The sequence below is a fragment of the Contarinia nasturtii genome, unplaced genomic scaffold, assembly GCF_009176525.2.
Source record: "Contarinia nasturtii isolate CC-2019 unplaced genomic scaffold, AAFC_CNas_1.1 Cnas_scaffold_695, whole genome shotgun sequence".
Lineage (NCBI taxonomy): Eukaryota > Metazoa > Arthropoda > Insecta > Diptera > Cecidomyiidae > Contarinia > Contarinia nasturtii.
This window is the reverse complement of record NW_022198046.1, coordinates 3,297,947-3,316,317: the sequence shown is the minus strand read 5'-3', so window position 1 is coordinate 3,316,317 and position 18,371 is coordinate 3,297,947. Positions and strand designations below refer to the sequence as shown.

The 18,371-nt window shown below is 34.9% G+C and overlaps 1 protein-coding gene across 1 annotated transcript in view; it reads left to right on the top strand.

Moving 5' to 3' along the window:
• LOC116340777 (roundabout homolog 1-like) overlaps window positions 1-18,371 on the top strand; it is a 78,602-nt gene that overhangs the window by 40,860 nt on the left and 19,371 nt on the right. Inside the window, exons 3-4 of the mRNA XM_031767432.1 lie at window positions 7,472-7,665; window positions 12,858-12,960. Coding sequence (XP_031623292.1) covers window positions 7,472-7,665; window positions 12,858-12,960 — 297 coding nt within the window. The remainder of the gene's footprint in view (window positions 1-7,471; window positions 7,666-12,857; window positions 12,961-18,371) is intronic.

Below are 18,371 nucleotides of genomic sequence, written 5' to 3'. Positions count from 1 at the left end.
ACATTTTCATTTAGTTGTGTCTTGTTCGTTTTCTCTCTTTCTCTCGCCATTCGATGTGCCGTATGTCTTGCCACATCCAAGTCTTTGTTTATCGTTGTGACTTTAACATCCCCATGTTCGTTATTTTCACTGATTCTGTTGCTTCGAATTGTCCTTTTTCTACGATTTCTTCGTCTCTTGGAAAACATCGAAACCCTCAAACGATGAACATGTTCGAATCTCTTACGGAAACTTGTATTCATCGAGACTTTGTACCATGTATTTTCAACATTGTCGGTTTTTTTTTGTCGTTGTGTAGTAGTAGAAAATAAAAGTTTCTGCCATCAAGACAACGGCAAACACAAAAAAGGGAAATGAGTTAAATGGAATGATATTTTATAAGGATTTTATTATGAAAATTACAGTGACAACAATAATCATATTCAATAGCTCGTCTAGCATTTATGCAGCAATTGAATGGCATAGAATTACGCGTAAATTATATAACGGTTTCCGTTTGTTTGGCTCTTTAGTAAGATTGTTTTGTGCTACGCATATTTCAACCAAGACAGTGAGTCCGATTGAACGCAACTAATGTCTTTTGAGGTAAAGATGCAAACAACTTCTCTTTGGTTTTTTTTTAGCTTGAACATTTTTTACTTGTCGCTCTCATCATTTCTCCCCTTAGTTTCTCTTCTTAGTTCGTTGCTCGGTTACTGAGTGGAAAGTTTTTGTTCCGGCTCTGAACATTCAAACGAATTTCCAAGATAAGAACAAGGAAGAGCGTTTTCTTCATGTTGAAGAATGTCAAATGCTCGCTCTTTCTCTCGCTTGTCTGCCGAAGGACGAGAGCTAGAAACCGTATCGTTTTTTTTTTCGTTTGATATTTCACAGAAGAAAGACGAACTGAAACAATAAAAAGAATCTTCTACAATGTAATTTTTCTATATTTTTTTCATGTTTTAGATAAAACATGTCACGTTCGTTAGCGAATAATTGTTTATTATTTTGTTGTTCCACTGAAAAAAGGACAAACATCCAGAAAAAAAAATAAACATAAAAAGTTTGTTTTTTTCGAGTTTTGATATCATAATTATCATATCATTTGGTTTTCGTATTTTGACTAAATAGATCTGTTGTCGGTCGACCCCATAATGATAAATGTGCAATTAGAAAGTTGAACCAAAAAAGGACATTCTTTTTCGGGTCACTTGTTCAGTTTTTCTGGCAGCTCATTTTCAAGCTCGTATTTTTACTCGTGTAAACTTTTCTATTGGTTCGCATTTCTTCAGGTGTAATTGTGCCATTGTAATCTTTTCATTAACATAAAACCGTTTATAAACTCGGCCAAAAGTATCAACAGAGCAATAATTTCTTGAGATAAGCATGGAAATGGCCAACGTAGAATAAAGTTTTACCCTCTCTCTCTGTGTGTGTACTCGCCGGTTTTGAATATAAATACAGATATTGGCAGCGGCAAAACGAGGGTCTGCCATTCTCAAAAGATTTACATTTTATCTTTCTCACTCTTTATCGATTTCCTGAAATGCTAGCCAAATAGTTTTTGAGACAAGCCAATTTCTCCATCCAATTCAATAACAATGGTTTACCTAAACGTTTTAATTACTTTTACCGTGTATTGTTGTTGGTTTTATCTCTCTTTGCCCCTTCTTCACTTTTCACAATTGTGAAAAAGGTTTGAGCTCCCGAAAATCGTCAATTGACCTCATGCGTTTTGTGAAAACCAATTGTTCCCCGCCAGAAAATTGAAACACAACTGCTCTTTATGAGTGTCTCCTCATTAAATTTCCTATTTAATCTTATCCGACTGTTGTTTTTAAATTAAATGTCGCCCGCTCTTTCATTCTCTCTCTCTCTCTCTCTCTCTCTCTCTCTCTATTTCGACAACACTCTTTTGCTCATTTTATCTATGTCCTATTTCTGGAGCATCTCGACCAAAAGCCAAACATTTTTATTGCAACAGTCTGCAAACCTTTGACTGCTCGGACATCAACAAATATACTTTGGGCTATTTTTATATTACGATAGTTAAAACTAAAATATTACACGAATGACTGTAAGTGGACTGGCGTCTCTCTCACTCGCTTTTTTAAAAAAAATAGTTCATGTTGTTGATTGCCCGAAACAAAGGTTCTTTATCTCTTCGGATCGTTTGTATATACACATTTTTCTTGTTTCCAACAACCATTTCTGAGGCAATGATATCTTAACTCCATTTATTTTATTCATTTTTACTTCTCGGCCATGTTTAAACTACTTTATCTACAGATAATAAAATGATTTTGGTGTAAAATATAGCAGTTGGCATCGAATTGATGTGTTCGGGCTGTGTAATATTGGCTACCCTTCGTAATTACTGGCGGCGGCGGTCACAAATGTTGTTGTTTTATTTTTTTATGAATTTCTGTAGAAAATTGTATGTCCCTCTTCCGAATGTCAACCGATGGAATTGAACCAAAATTGGAAAATCAATGACAAAAAAGGACCAAAAACCAATAAATAATTATGCTGTTATCTACCGGGAAATACTTAAAATTGATAATGATTTTTCTTTTACTCGGTTCGGCTGCCACAAATATAAATTCATCAAATTGAATTAAGTTTGTTTTTTTTTTTTGCCTTGATTTCAATCGATAGCTGGCAACGTCATTTATTATAGACAAAATCTAAGCAACATCAACTCGACCTTTGGTCTTGTTTCGGGAGAAAGAGAAAAAAAGGACGTTTTCTACCTGGACGTTGTTTTTGTTACTCATACAATGATTTTTAGATAGGATATAGCTTGCGGATCTCCGCAAGATCTGGATCTCGCCGTGCGTCATTGCCGCATGCCGTATGATACATTCACGCGCATGCTGTACACATACGTTCTTCATTTCTTTGAGACGAACGCAATCCATTCGCGCGCCGATGTATTGTATGTTTTAAGCGCATGCGCGAATGTGAAAAAGAGAAACGCAAAACGAAAGAGTGTGTACGAGTGTGTCGTAATTTAAAATAATAAATTTATTCGATTCATTTTTATTTTTATTTATTGACGAATTGAAATTTATTATCATTCCGGGACAGAATTTATAAACACTAGACCAAAGCCAACTATGAATTGTGTGCTAACACTTCGTTTAAGGAAAATCTACGTATTTTATAATATACGAAATAAGCCGGGAATTGACTTCGATTGCATGTTTCTCAAAGCACTTTTGATTGGCGTATGCACATTCCAGAAAATCAAAGACGCGCCGGTTGAAGATGGCATTGTGGCACTCATAAAAGGTAAAGTAGATTGATTGAAACTAAATTCATTTGAGCTAAACTCATTTTATTTCAAAATTATGCATTGTATTTCGTTCCATAAAAATAAAAATGAATCGAATAAATGTTATTTTTCTTAAGTCTCACTTTTCATTAGCTGACGTATTTTGTCTGCGTGCGAACTACAATGAGTGTATGTTGTTATGAGTGTATGTTGTTCAAACAACGACAAATGCTATTGTATGCTTCTTCGTTATTTAAAATAACGACACACTCATACACACTCTTTCGTTTTGCGTTTCTCTTTTTCACATTCGCGCATGCGCTAAAACATACAATACATCGGCGCGCGAATGGATTGCGTTCGTCTCAAAGAAATGAAGAACGTATGTGTACAGCATGCGCGTGAATGTATCATACGGCATGCGGCTATGACGCACGGCGAGATCCAGATCTTGCGGAGATCCGCAAGCTATATCCTATCTAAAAATCATTGTATGTTGTTACTTGTTTTTTTTTTGTTTGTTTATTTCACAAACATTACTATGACGATCGATGTCCAAGGGAATTGATTATTTGCCGTTTGTTCCTTCTCAAGAAATTGCAACATCAATATTGTACATTATTATTTCAACGAAATTCCGTGAATTTCATTTTTTTTTGTGATTGAGAAATCATTGAGATGCTTCTTAATTGTGATGTGGCAAGTTACGTTTGCGGTTGTGGGTGGTCTGTATCAATATGTAATCCGCATTCGAACTGTGACCGATGATGAAAACTTGTAGAAAATGTCAGCTGAAAAAAGGCAAATAAACCACATGAAAATAAAAGAAAAAATTGAAAATAAAACAGTAAACAAACGATAGATACAAATCAAATACCGAGAGAGAGAGAGAGAGAGAGAGAGAGAGAGAGAGAGAAAAGAATTAAAAATTCGATTCAAGAGCCAAAAACTCAGCTGCAGCCAATGGATAAAAACAAGCAACAACTGATTGTGTGCGTGTGGTGTGAAAGAAAGTTGAAAAGGGACATAGAAAATACTAAACAATAAAATGCCATAAATTACTTTATTATGATTCCATAAAGTGTGTTGCATCGTATATGGTCACACCTAAAACGCACACATTTCGATTCGATATGTCACTCAAAATACACACACTTTAATTTTTATTGAAATGAGCATTTTTTTTTCATCTCTCCTTCGTCCATATTTATATTATTCCATTGTATTCTCTCGAGTAATGGTCGCTGTATCTCTCTCGGGGCATACTGTTTTTCTTTTTGTTCTCGCTGAAAATCGTTTCGCTTGATCTTCTTCGCGTTCCATTCTAATTTTTATGTTTGTTTTCGAGGCCACTGTATGGTTCAACCCGTTTCATCTCTATCAATTGCAGTCACCTAGATTTTTATTATCTTAATTTATTGAGGAATGAACCGCACAACCGCGTCGTGATGGAACCACTTTTGTTGTGCACGCAATAAATAAATGAAAAATAGGGAATTCCAACGTCGATTCATTTTGAATGTTTATTAATTAAAGAGCGCGACAACTCGTTATGTATGTAAATAGAGATTGAAAATGTAGCGAACGAACCGATGGGACCGCAAAGTGGACAGAATGAGTTTTGGAGTCCGTTGTTAAAGTGCCACTCATCCGTATTTTTTACGGCCTGCTGTTGCATTTTAAAGCGTGAAGAAAAGAACCACGCAACATTATAAAATATGAATGCAATGTTTAACGCTCTTTTCTATTCGAAGCGCTTTTTTTTCTTCGATGTTTTGCAGCATTTTCCCGAATTACATCTCTCGACTCGATGTTTTCTATTATAATGCAAATGATGATGAAAGCGCGCTCACTCGCCTCACAACTTGAATGGATTTAAAAAATTATTATGGAAAACTAACGCTTCTTATAATAACCTATTTATATCTATATAAAACATCCTATCTGCCATTGCCGCTTTCAGTGAGTTACATTGCATAAGAAACATTCGAGTATATCATGTACATTGCCATGATTTAAAATGAATAAATGAATAATTTACCTGAAAAACAGCGGGTTTTTCGGTAAAACATGTTCGTGTGTCTTTTTCAGTATTACATCTTCATTAAATGAAAATATGATTTTTTTTCTCTATCATCTGTTCGTTTGTTCTAGCAATGTTGCGCTCGAGTACCATAAATTAAAGGTATAAGTAGCAAACTATTCGTGTGATTCTAAGCGCACCGGTACGAAAAAAAAAGATAAATATGAGAACAAGAAGTGAAATATGTTTGTCTATGGAAAAGTGGTTTAAACACCGCCTTAACTTGCACGGGATTTAATGTGATGGAAATAAATCTAGTGGAAACTTACATTATGATGAGAGAAAAAAAAAGACCAGCGATATAGTTTGTGTATTTATGAGAAGAGCCGTTGAAAGTTGGTTTTTCGGAAGCATATCGTGAAAATGCTAATTAACACAAAAAGTTGTAGTACATCTGTGTGCGCTGTCGTATTGAAACGAGTGAATGGGATGAAATGCATTTCATTTTTTCTTATCTTGATGCCATGCCAGCTGTGTTGGATCACATGCTATCACTATGCTTCGTTTGCCAAAATCTAACGCAACAGCAACTCTGACGTAAAATGTCAGAAAAAGTGTACTATTTTGCAAACGCAAAAACCACCATTGTTTTTGTTAATGCCAAGGTGAAAAGTGGTTAAAAGTTGAAGGTGAACACATTTTTGTTTGCACGTGCGTTTGTTAATATTGACACCATACATCTTGGTCTTAGTTCTTGATCTTTTGCCACTTGTTCTCACAATTCAACCGATTAGAAAACCCGACTCGATCGAAACAATTTCCATTTCAACATACATACATATTTCCACATCACAAATTTTCAACAATTCAAATCATTTTAATTACTTTTGATAGTGTTCTCATGTAAAGTGGCGCAGATGCTGTTGAATTGCGTTCCATTAAAATTCATAATTTTTGGGGCCAAAAATGTTCGCCGCCAGGAAATACGCATTTGAAAATCATCTTGGCATAAAATATTATCCAAGCAAATTAAAATATTTCATCGTCAGTGGTTTTTACGCATCTCGCAATAAAATGTAACTTCGATGGTATACAAAATTCTATTCAATTTGTGATAACAGTGAAAATTGAATTGAACCATTTCTCAAACCCCTTTTTGTGTGTCTTTCAAATCGCCTTCCGATGCTCATCATCATAATATGCCTCTGAGCAAAGTGTGTACGTTCACACAGAGTGTTATTTTATTATATTATGCGTTAGATGGATCAAAACTTTTCCAATAGCAGTCATCTAGAATAAATTGAATTAAACCAAATACGAAAAAGGGCAACAGCCAATTTCGATTAGTATACATATTTTATGTATTATCACAATCTTCATAACTATTTGGACATCGAATGAGCAACGTCATTCTCAATCGAACATCATTCGGCTGGTGAACTTTCAATAGATATACGATGTTTGTCAAAGGGTTGTTGGCCAAAAAATCCAATCAACTGCAAAAATGCAATTAACTTTTCGATTACAATGGCGAAAATAAACATGGACAGTTTCCTAGTGGGGGGAGGGGAGATTTTCATGTAAGACCGGATCTACTTTCATGTCTACTGTTTCAGTAAGCGGATATCATTCGAATATCCCGAATTACGGATATTCGCAAAAAAACATCAACGAAGAAGAGCAAATATGACATGGCGAAAGTGAGTCCATGCCATTCGATGTTTGAATGTTTTCAAACAAAAGATTTATCTCCAAAACATTAACGAGACATTTCTCGTGAAAAGATGATTAGACAAATGTTTTAGTGAATTGTTTCCGGTGCTGTTGTTCTAAACAAAAGCAGCAAACAGGCTGAGATTTTAAGCAGATAATCTCGATACAAAAGCACGGAATCACAGAATCAAATCAAACCTAATCTATATTTCATGTGAATGTACAAAGTGTCATTATTCGCAACGTATTCGAAACATTGTCTGTGATTAATTTATTAATTATTAATGGTTTTGTGATGAGCTCGTTCAGTGAAATGCTTTCGATCGTTTGCGCTCATTCTTTTTGAGCGCGCACACAATGGAATCTCCATTGTGTTCGTTAAGGAGATTACCCATTTTTTGTTTAAAAGCATAAAACAATACAAGACAAATTAACGCATTCTTATCATTGTTCCTTTTCTTTTTCTCTCCCTTACACAGGTTTGGATTATCCGAAAATAACAGAGCATCCGCTTGATGTGTTGGTGCCTCGATATGAGCCGGTTACGCTAAATTGCAAAGCAGATGGCGTACCAACACCAACAATCACATGGTACAAAGACGGCGAACCGCTTAAAATCGAACCAGGAGTTCATCGTATGATTCTTCCAGCTGGCGGTCTCTTTTTCCTAAAGGTAAGAACAGCAATCTCTTTGAATTTATTAGTTGATATGTTTCAGTCGCTTAACCGCACAACTATCTTCGGTTTATGACATAAATTAAGACATTCATTAGCTTGAAAATTGCCCTTTTCAAAGTTCATATTATCATCATATATGTAGCATATGTCACTTATATCATTTGTATGTGACAGCAATTTAAAGGATGCGCGCATTTGAATTGTTTGTTTTATTACAATAAAAGTTATCACATTAAAAACGATACGACAAATGGCTGTTGCACGCCACTTTATCGCATCGTCAAACGAACCGAGAGAAATATAGATATAAAAAAAAAAACGAGCAAGAGAGAGAAGTCTGACTTGTAATCGCATTTAACACAACATAAGGAATTTATATAAAACATTTTTGGTGAATGGAGTGAAAAAGGAATTCTTAAAATGAATGTTGAAAATTGTGTTCCATCATGTTTTTACCGTGTCACCACGAAATTTCCCATACCCCGGACACACATAAATTCTTCTCAAATATGTTTAACGGCAAAAGCAAACTGTTTGAATGAAATTCTAGCAATGGACGAAAGAAAGTCACAATCATTCGCTTTTCATTTAAAAAGATGGACGGAAGTTAGTTCTGGTTCATACTCATTGAAGCACGTCTTCAAGCACATGGATAAAAAGCCTAAAGCAAATGTTCCATCGAAAATCAAAAAAATCATGTTTGTCGCCAATGACAATGGCTTAAGTTGGTTGCCGTACGTGAAAAATCTTGCGACTGACACATTCTTTGTAGCATTTTGTCGAGTCGGTCTTTGCACACATTTCACATGAAAATGATTGCATCTGGTTTTATTCTTGACATTTGAAGAAAATCGAATAAGAGTGTATGGTTTTCATGTGATTTTTCGTGCGCAAAAAGTCTACAATGAATCCAGTTACGAAACAACTGATAACATTGTGTCTCTTCCATACTCTCTTTTCTTGTTCACTATCTTTTTTCTATCAAAAGAAAACTATGTCAAAATGGCAAAATCCAAGTGAAATGCTCATAAGAGAAGAATATTGCTCATATTTCGGCGGCAGTTTGGGAAATTCACTTGTGATTTTCCATGTTGGTGCAAACGAAGAAAGACAGACAGTTAGATAGATAGATAGAGAAAAAAACGAACTCCAACATTGCAAATGATACTTTGCAATGATTTCACTGACAAAGTGCTCGTAGTTAAAGATATAGTTGTTCAATTTTGTTGTTACGGGCAAAATTCATATCTCTTTCTCTCAGTCTTTTTGTACATTTTACTGGTTTATCGCATTCGGCTAAAGAGTTTTCGAGAAGCAAGAGACTTTTGCTTGTGTGCTACGCCACTTTTTGGCTATTATAGTGTTGAATTACTAACGTGAACTTGTTCACTCTCCCAGATGCACACATTGTATTCGCAAAATTTAGATGTACCTACATGTGTATACGTTTTTTGTGGTAATATTGTTGTTCATGGAAAATTTGAAAATATTAGCAAAACCATAGGGGTTAAACAGAGTCGACAATGTAACCAAATGTATGAAAGAGCCAAAAAAGCTTACGGTTTTGAATTTCTTTATGTTTGCTCCTCGCTCTCTTTCTCTCTGTTTCGCTTTAATTTCATATCTTTTTCACTGCGTATTCCAAATGTGTGCGATGAAGTCAAATGAGTGTGTTTAAGTTGTCATAGGTACGAGACCGCAGCTTGAATATGAAAATAAACTTAATGTACCATGCACACGTGAAAGAGAACTCTGTGTCCTGGTATTTTTGCGATAGAGTCAAATGAATTTTTCCTCTCGTATATTTCAATTCACAAGAAAAAAAAAATCAGCCATAGAGCGCGTGTGGCCCAATTCAAAACTGACTTTGTTGGAACACAAGTATTCATTGGTTGTGCGGTTTTTTCGGTCGCAGTGAAATGAATTTTCTCCGAAAATTACCCGTAATAATATGTGACGTTTTTGTTATAAAACTGCCTGTACACACATTTATCCAAAGTGTATAATATCACCCTCTTGTGATGAAGCGCTTATATATGCAAATGTGTTTCGTATGTGTGTGTGTGTGCACAGCCAGCACCAATTTGCCGCTCATGATCCGTGCCCAAAATTTATTCACATGTGGGTTCACAACTTCTCTCTTACTTTTACCACCACAACACAAAACAATAATGCTCGCAACAACATTGTAAATGTGAATTGTAATTCACATATCATTTTAAATACACACAAACAAACTGCACAATGTCTTGAATCGATGCTGTAGCATCGTTATTGCTGCATACACACACACAAATGAAATCGTAATTTTATTACCGCTGTTCTATTTTGGTGAACATACGTTTGATGCTGGTTTTGTAGCCAACTTATATTTTGAATATATTTCAAACTTCTCTATCCGCCTCTCGTCTCCATTCAAACTCATAATAACTTTTGTTTTGTCATTATCATTAAACGTGCAAATTCACCGTTCACTCTTCAACACACTATACACACGTGGATTATTATTATTATTGTATGAATACATTTTCCTTTTTGACAAGTTTCAAATGCGAAATCACAAATGGGGATGAACGATGGCAACAATTAAATTGCAAAACCTTGCAAATTCTTGATGTTACTACCTTTGTCAATGCCAATCGCATGTAATATCCATCTTGACAGTCCTCTTTCAAAATAAACAGCCATCGGATTTCCTTTTAATTCCATGAATTCCCAAACACATGTCATCCTTTAAACTGTCTTTTTTTCAGATTTTGCAGTTTCTTTGTTAATGTTCACCGCAAAGAAAAATAATTTTAAGCATAGAATTCTGCCACTTTCGGTCATTTTTTCCTTCCACATTCAAAACGCAACTTTAATATCAATCTTCTAATAAAAATTCCAGCGTAGTTTTGCATTGTGAATGTGAACGGTGGAAAAGACACACAATTCACTATTTCGAAAAATGTTGAATTCGTTTTCGAAAAATGTTCCCATTTTCTCATATAATCCTCATCGTTATGGAGGGCTCATGCGGAGACGAGATATTTTTAACTTTTAATGATTTATTACATTAAATCCTTCGAACTGCATTCATGTGAATCCCTCTGCAATGATGGAAAATAGAAAGGCCAAGAGAGAGAGAGATAGAGAGAAAGAGAGAGATGGGAAAAGAGAGGAATTGAATATCTCATTGCGCACCTGAAAAAACTCTCATATTTTCACAATGTAGAAAATAGTTCGTCTTTTGTGTGCCTCTTGCTGGAATGAAAGGGTTACGAAACAGCGTGGCAAGTAGATGATAAAAAAAGAAGAAAATGGAATTCAGTATTAAATTGGCATGAAAGTTCAAAGAGAGACATTTTTATTAAAAACAATATTTCTCCAACCCGGAAACTTTCTTTTCTATTTTCATTCGTTGCACTCGAAACTATCAAATTGAAAAACTGAAAAAAAAATTATCCCCGCACATTTTCAATATAAACAATTCGCTGAATAAGAGCTGATGCTATCGTGCAGATTTTTTGAATGTGAAAATAGAAAACGCGAATGACAAAGACCTGTTGAAATATTTTTTAATTAAATTGTTTTTATTCTCGACATTCTCTGTCGATGTTCTCGATCCGATTTGTTCGGGTTTTTTTCTGCCATCTCCGTGAATGGAATGCATTAGAGAAAAATTGAAGCTTCTGTTGAAAGACTATGATAAAATAATATTTGTAAAACATTCTAAAGAGCTTGTACACTAGCTTGTTTGAACATTCGATTGTTCGCTTTTGTACGAAGTAATTTTTTTATAAGCGCTAAATTATTCCAACTATTATTTTATCTCTTAGAATTTCCTTATTTTTCGTCCATCTTCTTTCTCTCTATCTCTTGAGCGTACCAAACAACATCATTGAAATGGCTCCATTGAGAAGAATCCATTTTTTTCTCTATCTCGTGCACATTCGAATATTAAATTCTTGATAAATTTCTTTTGATAGACTCTCAAAGAGAGCAACTAAATTAATTTTCCGTTAATGCTGTTGTTGTTGCTGCTGCTATTATGGCATTCAGTTCAATCTTTGCATAATCTGCAGCACAATGTAAATAATGTTATTTAATAAATGTTGAGGTTAGTTTTTATAATCGCTTTCCCGAAGTTCGGCGGTCGAGCGAGAGAAAGAATACAACCTTTTTGTGCACTCAATGCACACTCGTGCATTGAATGAATCAATACGGAGAAAGAAGAGATCATTCGAAGTAAAAAAGCACATTTTATGCTCTCTATTTGCAGTTTTTTTCCGGGTGCATCAGCTCATTGATTTTGTTTATCAAATGCCTCACTTCAACATTGTTCAATCACTCGATACGGCAGAGATGCGCATTTTCAAGTGCGCGCTTCAAGTACACTCCGTTTGCATTGGGAAGAAAGAAAGAGAGAGAGAGAAAGCATCCAATTTAATGTGTGCTATTTTACTTGGAACCGTATATGAAAAAGAAAAAAAAACTTATTATTTTTATGGCTTAAAAGTCGAAAGAGAAGTGATGGGGAACAATGAGCAAAGAGCGTTAATGCCACTTAAAAGCTTTCTTCGAATCCGTCGAATAGATAACGATCCCAGTTCGATGATTTATTGTTTGCTCGTTGTCGATGGAAAAATGTTTTCTTCATACATCGTACCACCCCAATGCAACCTACACACATATGCAGTGCATGCTGATGGCGGCAACACACTTGCAAACTTAATATGATATGTGTGGCAGGTGCGCTTCGGTGAAATTCCCATTGAAACATTGTTACCATGTGAGCGCTTTCTGTTATAAAACTTATAATGGCATTATGTGTCTTCTTAATTTTTATTATTATTGAAGCAAACAATAAATCGCAACCAACACCATTTTCCCACTTTTCAATCTCATTCTGTATCGAATCGACGGTATTTCATAATGAGCATCGCCCAACCACACACCTTCGAACACACAATACGATGAAATGTACAGTGAAATAATTAATAGCAATTAAAAAATTCCATGTATCAAATAAAATTACAGCTTTTTTCCAATAATCATCTCTGTTCTTAATCATTTCATTTTCTTTTTCCTCTCTTTCCTCTCTTCCGCCCTATCTACCTCTCGTTCTCGTTATTTTTTTAGAAATAATTCTTTTTCACAACAAATAAGCACTAATTCGATTTTCTTTCTGGTTTTCTCAATTTTCAGGTGGTACATTCACGACGTGAAAGCGATGGCGGTGTGTATTTCTGTGAAGCTCGAAATCAATTAGGTTCAGTACGAAGTAGAAATGCAACATTGCAAGTTGCAGGTAAGAATCACAATTTATCATTTCAATAAATACACGTACGCGCGAACGAATCTTGAGATAACGAGTACAGTTGAAACCGTGCCACGATTTCCTTTTCCACCTTCAGTCACCGTGGGTGTTTGAAGTATAAAATAAGGATGCAGCAAAAAAAAATGTGAGCGAACGAATCATGAAATCGAAATTGAAAATATGAGGTAGTAACACGACTCTCTGGTGCACCGGAAACTTAACCTCGATTCCATGGTGTTATGCATTCAAACGGCGTCGGATTTATGATTACAAAGATGATTTATACAAGCAGCGAAAGATCAAACATTACATAAGCCGTGTAGTATAGACTGCACTGTCTCAGGTGTATTTTCGACCGAAGAATAGAAAAAAATCATACCATTTCAAGCTCAAAAACCTTTTCCGTATCCATTTTTTGTGTCCGTTTTTTTTACTTTTCACATTGTCACTTGATTCTCGTTGTGGCTTCAGCCTTTTTTTCACATATCCACCAACTTGGAAGTGTTTTTTTTGTTTGTGCACTCCGGCTGCACCACCAACAGTTCGACCTAATAAAAATGCAAATTTAATCAAATAAAATATGCAAAGTAAAATGCTTTGGCACCCCGAACGAAACGTGTGCGATCTCACTCGCTTTCTCACACAAAATCTGTTGAACAAATATCGACATGGCAAACATTCTAGATACAAATAAAGAACAGAATGAGAAAAAAAATAACCAAAGAGAACGAATGAGAGAACCTCGGCAACGACCAAAATATTATTGGCCAGTTGGCAATGTTTCCGGCATTGTCATGCATTTCAAAACTAATAATAAAGGAATGTCTCGTTGGCATTGTTTGCGTTTCCAATTTGCGACTCGGTTTGTGTTTGCCAATTTGATTTGAGAATGTGGAACGAATCCAGTATTTTTATTGTGCGCCACACACTCACGCTCAAGTTGACAATTGGCTTCACATATGTGAGCGAATCAAAAAATGGGCGCGCACATGCAACTTAAAACGATAAACTCACCAAAACGAAAATATGGTAAAATGAACGACAATTTATTTGCACTCATTAAATATTCAACATTTTTATTGACCATTCAAGTCAAGCACCACACAATAAATACCCATACGGAGTCGTAAAATTGCGGCTCATTGTTCTCATATCGAAAATAAAGTTGCGAATTTTCTCTGTTTCAAAAATTTTACAACACTGTTCCGCTTTGTAAAGTTAAATGTTTCTGTTGCAAGTTTTTCCATTGAAATGTGTTCGTGATTTTGTGACGAAAAGATCGACCCACTTTATGAAATCACAAGAGAAGAAATGATTTAAAGTAAGCTATATAAATAACAATTTTTTCTCGCTTCTTTTCATCTTCAATATTATTCACTTCTTTTCAATTGTCTTTTTTTATTATTCTCTTCGGTTCTTTTGTCATTGTTTGTCAAACAATAGCGCACTTATTCCAATATTTGTTCGAGTCAAACAGCCAAACTTGATAACGTTCTGATTAAATATTTTGACCATAAACAAGTTTGCAAACAATTAGGAATGGTTCGTGCCATTCCCATATTGTCTCTGTGTGCATGCAAAAAATAGAGAGAAATGTAATAAAGTTAGTCGGAAAAATCAATTTATGCACTTGCATAAAAATGAGAACAAAAAAAATGCCATTCCACTTTGTGTCACACAATGACGTTGTGTGCGCGCGCCATACCATGCAAGGTGTACATGAAGCATTTTTCAGTGTTACATGAAGCATTTCAAGTACAATTAACCTATATTCACGATTGAAATTGTGTAACTGACAGAGGGAGCATAAAAAAACCGCTTGAACAACTTACTTTTTGAGATAGAACAAAAAAAGCGGAACGAATGCAAACTATAAAGTTCATTTTGTTGCATAAAAATGCACCAACATTTCATTAAAGTTTCGTGAAAAATGAGTATTTGATACTAACCCGCTACACGTGGAGCAATGCAAATGGTAATTTTTCCTTGAGCAAGGAAATTTGGTCGAGTGGTGTGTGTTCACGAGCACCGTACATTCTCAAAAAGGAGGAATAATAAAAGTTAATTGGCCATTATATTTAAATATAACAGAATTCTGTTAACCAAAAACCTACTTAAACAGTGGCAAAGTTAAAGCTGCCAGGAAGTATAAAAAAGTTGTGAGATTGTGTTATTAGCCCGCCGTAAGTTGAATGAACAATCAGAATTGAAAGAAATGCAGAAACGGCGTCCGGCTCACTTCATGTTCTCAAACAGTGTGACTCATGTGGACATTGAGCTTTTGCAAAATATGGCGTAGTTCGTTGCGTCCAACCCTAATTGGATGGCATGCATTTTAATAAGCATTCAAAAATGGAAATTCTTTTCCTCTTACGATAAAATCAAAGTTGACGCATGTTTTGCAAGCATCTAATCAAAAGCGTTTACACGAAAACTGGTAATAAAGCGATATTGTTTTTTTCCCTTCTGCCATTTAACTCTAGACCGCATTCTATGCGCATAGAAAATATTGTGCTAAACACTGATAATTAAATAAGAAACTACAAACGCTCGACAATTTTATGATTAGATAAGCTACTTCATTATGCAATTAATCCAGTTAACGTCTTGAGTTGACGCATTTATTATAGCTCTTTGCATTTTAATTGGTTTTTGATTACATCGTATTTTCTATGTATTTGAATGCAACGTGCTTTGTTGAATGAAATTAACAGCGTATGGAAATGGATTAGGAAATACGAGCGTTTATTTTTAAACAAATAAAATTGAAACAATTTGAAAGTCTATAAATCTTCGCGCTTCGATTAGAATAGAAATGTGTAAAAAGTTTATATTGAAAGTTAGTTTGTAGCTTCGACGATAAAATATCATGTATTTTATCACCCGAACGGGATACAAACTGACACATTCGATTTTCCATTGACATTTTTAAATTGTTAAAAAAAAAGTAGAGAAAATGTTGTTATCGATTACGTCTACTTATATGGTGTTTGTGTAAATAATCCTGAACATGAATGTGGTGCGCTCATGTGCGCCATCGAAGTTGATGTCTCGGTCGATCGATTTCGATTTCGATGCCGAACATCATTTATTATTTGGTCATCTACTTTTGTCTTTTCCATCGTAAAAGAAATATATCCATCTCGGACGGATATTCTTTCTATTTTACTTCTCTCTTCATTCGGTCATCGTTGTAGATGTCCTTTATCCAAGCTACTGATATGTTTAATGTCATAGATCGGCTTTAGTTCATATATCGGATTAAGTTTATGCCATCATTTATTCGTTGAAAATAAAAGAAAGATTTTAAGTGAGCTCAACCAATGCAGAAGGAAAAAAATGCCCAAACGAAAAGAGAGAGAAAGATTACGAACGTATTGAAACGCAACTTCGCATCGACGAGCATAATGTGATCGATTGGAGACGATTTATATTTACGGTTAATAATGTTGAGTCTGGGCTTTTCCTTCACATTTTAACATTGTACAATCCCTAAAAAGGGATTTCAAAACGTTCGATTCACTCGACCAAATTGATTTCGTTGTCGATTTTTTTCGACACTTTCTTTCCACGGGCATACGAAAAAAAAACATGCCGGACCATGCGGCACATAGAAACTTGATTTATTGATTGTAACAACATATGTCACACATCATCCAATCAAACGACACTGAATTGAGCCAAACAAAAGAAACGAAAAAAAAAATGAACGTTGAACGTCAAATAAAACCATTTAGTATGGAGTGTTTATGTGTCGATTTGGTTTTATTTCCAAGTCGTTTGGTGAGGTTGAAAAGGCGCCAGAAAGGCATGATAAACGTGCTTAAAAAGTATATGCGCGATCGCGCACGTCATCAAACACTATGCTATCAATAAGCAATATCTATTCGCTGGTCGTTTTTTTGCCAACGAAAACAGAAGCAGCCACATCACTTAAACGATTATTATTTTTTTTCCTCTCATATACTTTTTACCATGTGATATGATGCAATGTCACATCCGCACAACGTATCTGACATTTATGAAAATGTAAATGTAACCTACACTTCTCGGAATCTACTCGGAGCGTGAGAAGCACATTAAATCGATGGTCCGGGCTAATCGATAAATACACAAACGCATTTTTGGTCGCATTTTGTTTACCCACTTCAATGTTTGCGTCACCATCTTGACGGTTCGGATGATTCTTGAAAAATGGACTCTTTCACACTTGCATTGAATTGAGAGCATATTAAATGGCAATAAATAGCTGGATAAACGATTTGTTGATAAAAGGAATAACTTTCATTGAAATGCTGTCACATTTTGACGGCACACCAACTGGAATCATTCATTTTTTACACAAAAATCTATTGGCGTTTGATTAACGATCAAATTGATTGCCACTATTCTTGATTATACTATGGAATGTTGACTTTTCAAAAACTTTTGCTTGTACAAACACATTTCTCCATTTGATGGCATGTTCGATGGACGATTTCAAACTAATTTAAAAATATTCGTTCAACTTTTCCACACCGATAATTCGATGTTTGAACATAATTGCGTGGATAATTGTGTCTTCAAATCAACATTTCGCTTGGAAATGTTTGTTCTAATATAATTGGCATACGCTAAAATGATCTGTTACGGTTTCTAGTTGTATGTGGTTTCCATTTGATTTTGATGGAAATTCAAATCATCATAAACACGCAATTGTATTTAATTTGTGGCAAAAAGTTGTCGAATTAATTCGCCACGATGGAAGGAAAATGTGAAAAGCAAAATTTGTTTTGCGAACAATAAATTTGAAAGGCCTGAAGGGAAGACAGTTACATTTCTGTAAATGAAGTTCAGCCAAACACTGGCTGGTACATGTGTTTGTCGACGCATGTCATGAACAATTATTTTGTTTGCCTACGAGCCATTCCATAAAATTTCTATAGCCTATATTATGGAATGGCATTCAATCAATTTTTCAACACATCATTACACCGCTTCAAAAAACATACTTTTTCTATTTTTAATTGTTCAGAATTAATTTGAAAAAAGTTTTGAATTGTAGCAAAGTTTTTGTTTTTTCATTCGATTGTTTTAACAAAAAAATCATTTTTGTTGAACAAAAACGTTGACAATAGACCTGTGGTAACAATGATATGCTTTTGTTTCGATTTCAATTCATGCTAAAATATATTTCAAAATCAGGTCAATTTTTTGAGCGTCCATTTAATAAATTTGTATAAATTCTGGGCACATGCTTGTCAAGTGCAATAGTTATCATTTTGTAATCGATTGAAAACGAACATTTGCAAAATGAAGTGTTTAATAATTTTACTCATAGCTGCAACCATTGTGGCAATTTCAGCAAAAAATATCGCCGAAACATCGGTCAAAGAATTGCCTAGCGGAGTAGCGCCAAAAAA